The sequence below is a fragment of the Dicentrarchus labrax genome, unplaced genomic scaffold, assembly GCF_905237075.1.
Source record: "Dicentrarchus labrax unplaced genomic scaffold, dlabrax2021, whole genome shotgun sequence".
Taxonomy (NCBI): Eukaryota; Metazoa; Chordata; class Actinopteri; family Moronidae; genus Dicentrarchus; species Dicentrarchus labrax.
Window position 1 is genome coordinate 6,432,185 of NW_026136701.1, and position 6,368 is coordinate 6,438,552.

At 43.2% G+C, this 6,368-nt stretch overlaps 1 protein-coding gene across 3 annotated transcripts in view; it reads right to left on the reverse strand.

The window, feature by feature from the left end:
• The window catches only part of carmil3 (capping protein regulator and myosin 1 linker 3), a 76,094-nt gene extending 70,779 nt beyond the window's left edge, over nt 1-5,315 (reverse strand). For 2 of the 3 annotated variants that reach the window (XM_051405350.1, XM_051405361.1), the window contains exons 1-3: nt 5,220-5,315; nt 3,766-4,033; nt 83-177 (exon numbers count right to left, since the gene is read on the reverse strand). In XM_051405350.1, the coding sequence (XP_051261310.1) occupies nt 83-177; nt 3,766-4,033; nt 5,220-5,309 (453 nt within the window). In that variant the 5' untranslated portion in view covers nt 5,310-5,315. Of the gene's footprint in view, nt 1-82; nt 178-3,765; nt 4,043-5,219 lie in introns of those variants that run through there. The other variant, XM_051405372.1, reaches the window with a different exon arrangement.
• Nucleotides 5,316-6,368: the final 1,053 nt, after the last annotated feature.

Here is a 6,368-nt window from a genome sequence, read left to right on the forward strand (position 1 = left end):
TCACTTTAAGAAGGAATAGCTCTTTCAGGTGACCTGGTGTGACAGCAGACAGGGGGAGGCTGGGTGTGTTGGTGTCTCTCACCAGAATCCTGTCCTCTGTTTTGCCGCTCCTGGTGTCCTGCTTAATGGCTCGCACAAACTTAATGGCTTGCTTGTCCAGCACCTTCCTGATGCTCTCTAGAGAGAAGGGCAGAGGGAAAAAAGGGTAAAACAGGAGAGCTAATTACATAATGTAAACACATAACAGAATGAAAAGAGCTGGCCATGAGTTGCACTCAGAAACACTGTAAAAAGCTTTTAAGAGGGAAATCAATAAATTCAAATATACAACTGGGTGATGAATGAAAAGAAAAGCCTGAATAAATGAGTAGAGAAAGATTAGGGATGCTTAGATTTTGTCTCTCAATACCAATTCTGATGCCTTAAATCAGGATGTTGGGTGATAACGAGTACTGCTCCAATACCAGGGCTCTTTCTACCCCTCACTGCAGGGATCCAACATGTAACATAACCAAGCTAGAAGTCACTATTGATGTAGTGACATCAGCTGACTACAACAAATGAACAGAAAGCAATAGAGCCCCTGCTGTGACATCGCTTTTAAGTGACAAGAGTGAATAATAACTGCAAGCAAATATTGATAAACAAGACAATACTGTGCACAAGGGGGCTGCTGTGGTGCTCAAAATTCTGTCGACAGCCCAGTGTGACTGCGTGCGAGTGTAGTCACTGAATTCTATAACCGCAGTGACTGAAAAGCAGATGTTAGTGTGTATTGATGCTGATTGTATAGATCTGCACATTGCACCTATGGTAGATTTGTAATGGATTCGTCAGACAGCGCTCTCCACCACCATTATCAAAACACTGAGAACTAACTTTTCATTAGCAGATACAATTTTCTGAAGGTCAAGATTTAAGCCAAACAAGTCAAAGCACTCTTTTAGGCGATCAACAGCAAATTAATTGCCAATGATTTTGATCATTCATGTCATTTAAGTCACTTTTTTTTCTTCTTAGCCTTATATGATGGTAAATTGGCATATCTTTGGATCTTTGAGAGTTGATTGGACAAAACAAACAACTAGAAGACATCATTTACGGATCTGGAACATTTTTCACAATTTCCTATAATTAAGCACACAATTGAGAAAATATTGTTAGTTACACTTACTCAAAACAAGTAAGTGGCCCTTGAGTTAAAGAATAATGTATATCCCTCTGGTAGAGTTCCAGACACTTCTAGGGGAATTTTACACACTAAAATCTACTACTGCATATGTGAATAAAGTTGTAAAAAGCCTTTTGTGGCTCCAGAGGGTGTCGGTTGTGGCTGAAAATGATGAGATTCTGGGGATGTAGGAGTTAGAAAGAAGTGAAATACCACAGTCCTCTGCAGCCCCGCTCCTCATCTCTGCTTGAGGCTAGCAGCTCGAGGCTAAATCAGCCGCTACTAACACATTCCACAATAACACACATCACACATAACATGACACCCCCCCCGACGAACAGTAAGCGGCTGACGCTGTGAGTATAGTAGGGACCAGGTTTTGAAGGAAGAAGAATGCATGGAGTAAAAAAGATATCTCTGGTTGTGCTGCATTGATTTTTATCCTTTTTTTCCTACAGTCCGTGAGTCCCACAACACTGCAATGGTAAACCAGTGAAGTACTCTTTTAAACAAGCTATGCCAGGAGTACTGAAGGTGTTCTGGAAGGTTTTAATGGCCAAAAATCGCACTAAAGAAACTCTATGTTGGGTTTTCTTTTATTTTGTCACCCACCTGTACAACATTGTGCAATTAGACATCAGACTATCAGGAAACCAGCAGGTGACACTTTTTGGACATGGCTGAATGGAGCAGAATCAGTGACTGTTATCGGAGAGGTTTTGTTCAAAGCCTTCAATCCAAATGAGGTCTAAAGGTCCTGAATATATCTGCGTATTAGAAAGCATGCCCATATTCCAGTACAGTCACTGTGTTGGAGCTAATCATGCTGCCCTTTGTGTTTTGTCTTTGACTTTCAAGCTTGGGGATAGACTGCTGGATTATTCCTTTATAGACAGCTGCACAGGGCTGACCAGTCACAGAGACAAGAAGACAGCTACAAAGACACAAACATGAGGACAGGCAGACACATACATACATACACACACAAACACACACACACACACACACTCTCTCTCTCTCTCTCTCTAGCTGAAGAGGACTCATAACTGGGCTATTTTTAGCCTCGGAGAAAGAAAGAAGCAGCCCGGCTCATCTCAATGGAACCGACCACAAGACCCAGAGCTGCAATCTTTAGGGGCCTCCACTCCACCACACGACCCTGCCGAAGCTCAGTGAACCGCACCGGAGGCCTCCACCATTTACATCTCCTCCACAAACAACCAGCAAAACACAACCTATATCCCCAGACTGCAAACACACACATATTCATATTCACATTTCAAGCGGGGGCTACCCATGCTAAATATGAGCCCACCAAACGGAGATACAGCGCGTCTGCTGTGTCACGATGCCCAATTGTGTCGCAATCTCCCAAATCTCCCACTACTGCACTCTCATAATTCTCACTTTCCACATCTAGCAACAACCATGGATTTGGCTCTCACACTTGAGTGAGCAGCAGCAGATGCGGGGAGGACGAAACAGGGATAGGGTGGGGGGTGGGGGGGGGAATCAAACCGGCAGATCGAAGGAAGGATCAGCCGAAGACAAACATAGAGTTATTGACATTAAGCTGGGTAAGACCCAATCGCTTAAACCTTTTAACACACTCTTTGGGCCCCCTGAGGCCTGCTGGTGTGACCTCGGCATCTGCTCCCAAAAGAGGTGAAGAGGGCCAGGAGGAGGGATGAAGAACCACTAGGATGGGTCAGTCCCCTCTTTACCCCATCAATTCCCTCTCATACTCCCACAGCCTTATTTCTGGGGGGGGGTTTGACACTTTGATGGATTTTCTCACTCACCTCCCCCTCTCATGACCCCCCCCATCTTGTCCTCCAGTGGCAGGTGTGTTAATGGCCTAATGCCGCCTGGCTCTTATCACCAGGCCAGACAGACGGGGCTTGACCAGGTTGAGCTGGTAAACAGCGGGATTTAACTCACCCCGTCAGGATAATTAGCAGTGATCCATAAGAGACACACCTTCTTTAACACCTGATCATCCAAACATGTTGGTGTGTGTGTAGGGGTGTGTGTCTGTGTGTGTTGTACTGTCCAGCAGAGAAGGGGGTCGGCTTGCGTGCAGCTGAACCCATGCTGCCTGCTGCACGCACAGCGCTCCCTGTCTCACAATAACTCCCACGCTCGCGCGCGCACACACACACACACACACACACATAGAGAGAGAAGAAAAGAGATGAAAACTCCTAATGCACGCACATCAAAGCCACATGCACCGCATCACTTCATAATAAGTCTGCCAGCGCTTACAGGACCCTGGTGCGCGATCCATTTCACAGGAGATCTTTAACGCCAAATCAATCCGAAAGTGAACGCTCCCGCTCACGGATCGATGGGATTACAATCTTCATCACGAGCTTCAACAGCCATTAACTCTGCTTTTGCCTGTTGGGAGACATTTCCTGAGCTTGCCTGCGGTGATAACTCCTTTCAAATGAAACGCGCTGGGAAGATTTAAAGAGCAGCGGAGTGAAGACAAACTAACCCCCCCAAAGCGTCCTGAAACAGGTCCTACTTTCTCCGCTCCCCTCCTCAATGAGAGGTCAGAACACACTGAAACTCCCGTTCGAGCTCACCTGTGATTTCTCTGCTGACGTTGACGAAGCCCGTCGCTGTGGTCTCCTTTGAGGCCATGGTGCGCTCCTCCCGCCGGTCCTGCCTCTTCTCTTTTCCTCTCTTCTCTAAAGTCCTCTCGGCGCACTTCTTTTTCTTCGTCCCCCTTTTTTTTTTCCTCTCCTCCCTCCGCGCCTGCAGGTGCTCCGGGCGCAGCAACAGTCCGTACAGTGTGATGTAAAGCGATGCCGTGGTGCGCACTGGCAAAAAAAACCCGAGGAGCGCCCCCGACTTCAGTACTCAAGCACATGAGAGAGAGAGAGAGAGAGAGAGAGAGAGAGAGAGAGAGAGAGAGAGAGAGAGAGAGATGCATTTGGGGAATGAGAGGTGGGAGGGTTAAAGACTGTTCCATTGTATTTTCGTCATTTTGTATTATCATCAATATATTGTTGTTAAGTCTACATTTGCTTGAGAGCAGTGTTCCCCTGACGGGGGACGACATTCAAAGGGCCCCAAACGCAGAGGGGTCCCGTCAGATCGGGTCATACAGTACAGCTCAGCATGGATACAAAATAGGACAATGCGGTAGGTACTGGTCTGACTGAGTTCACATTAGTTGTTGAAGACCTCGGCTGATAGCAGCTAAAAGGGATCTGAGATTGATAAGCAATAAAAATAACAAATACTGATTACCACAGGCGGCAATGAGAGTACATCCACCACAAAGAAGTCTCAGAATGACAATAATCAGTCAATAAATAATCAATCCGATGCAAGAACTATCAACCCGGAGGATGTCTTGTAATCCCGGATTGACAAAATCCAAATCACTGAACACTAGTTCAGAGTTAATCTGTCCAATCTTTGGGCTGCAGTTTAAAGTTTAAAGGTTCAAAGTAATTAGCCTACTCTCGTTTGTTGTTGTTATGAAACCTAAAATGTTCGATTCAACATTACATAAATAAATAAGACATAATGACATGAATAATGATATTTAAAAAATACAGTAAAATATATATAAATAGGCCAATTAGCGGTTGAATCACTTTATGAATTACTAAAACTGAATTCATGATTATGAAGTAAATTATTATGAAAAATAATTCATTCGATGTTTTATTTATATTTAGTTTTAAGTGTCTTTTTCAAAAGTTGTTTTTGTATTTCATAATAGTATTTTTACCGAGAGCCACTTTTTATGACAGCGGAGTTGTCACCTGTGCCCGCCCACCTCACCAACCGGTACCAAACGTAGCTCGCTAGCTCTTGTTAGAGCACCGACAGTGGGGCAGTAAGTCTCAACAGACTGCTGCTGTGCCGTTAAAAACACACAGTGCACAGTGACAGGACTAAAACTAACCTTTTATCTGGATTAACTGGGCTACACACAGCCAGCTAACTCTGCTGGTTGTCAGCTTGACAGTGAGGAACCAGTGTTAGCCGCAGCAGCTAGCTTAGCTGGTTAATTTAGAGTTACCTCGGCGGTGCTGTGATTCTCAAAGAAAGACACAACTCTGTGAAGAGAAAGACACACAGAGGATATCCAAAGTCCCTCGTTCATTCTCATTTGCTACTCCCTACTTTTCAATGATTTGTAGCCAAATACCAGGGGCTAGTTTACTGGCGGTTGGTAGGCTAAGGGGCAGATATGATTGGCTGAAAGGTGAGGGGGGCGGGCACAACTCCACTGTTATGAAAAATGACATCAATAAAAACAGACTTGCAAAAAAGAGCATTCTGTTATTATGAAAATAAATAACCACGATAAAATCGTTTTGACATCTGATTAAAGTATTTTATTTATTGGTTCCATATTTTACTTTCATATGATCATTTATTTCGTCATGCTTATTTATTGAACACTTTGGGGTTCCATATTTGTTTTGTTTAACCGGAAAATCCTAATCGAGATTGAAAAAGAGTGTCCTGACCAAAATAGACAGCATTAACGACAAGCTATGACAAAACAAAAAACAACAGATGACAAAATATATCAAATCAGAAATTAACATTAATGTGATAACAAAATAATAAATACAATTTCCGATACAATCATAAAAAATATCTTCATCCTATGAGCAACCTAGATTACACATGTTCCATAAACACTGTTCCATAAACATAAATAAGACCAAACTTAATGAAACTCTATCAGGTTAACACATCAAGATTCTAAAATACCCCAAAACATCAGCAGCCAGAAGAGCACATTTTCTGAAAAAGACCACATTTTGCAATTTTAGATCCAATTTCAGAAGGTCCCAGGCAGAGGGAGCAGCATATATAAAAGCTATTTTACCTAGTTCTGTAATGGAGCTATAAGTCTGATCACCAAATGGAGGTCAGACTACCTGACGTTTTCATTTCCCTCTGGACTACCGATGACAATCTGGCCATGATGGGCCCCGAATCCTTCTGCCAGATGAACAGAAAGGTACAATCATATTGAATGAGAAAAATCCAAAAAACGTACTAAATTATTAAATTAGAAAATCAAAAATATCCAGGATTAGATAATTGGAAACATTTTCATGTGTCAAAGCATTCACCTGGATTATTTGTTTGACAGAAAATAGTGTTTAAACTAGCTCTTCTCAGAAAAGTAATGGTTTTGCGACGTCAGAGC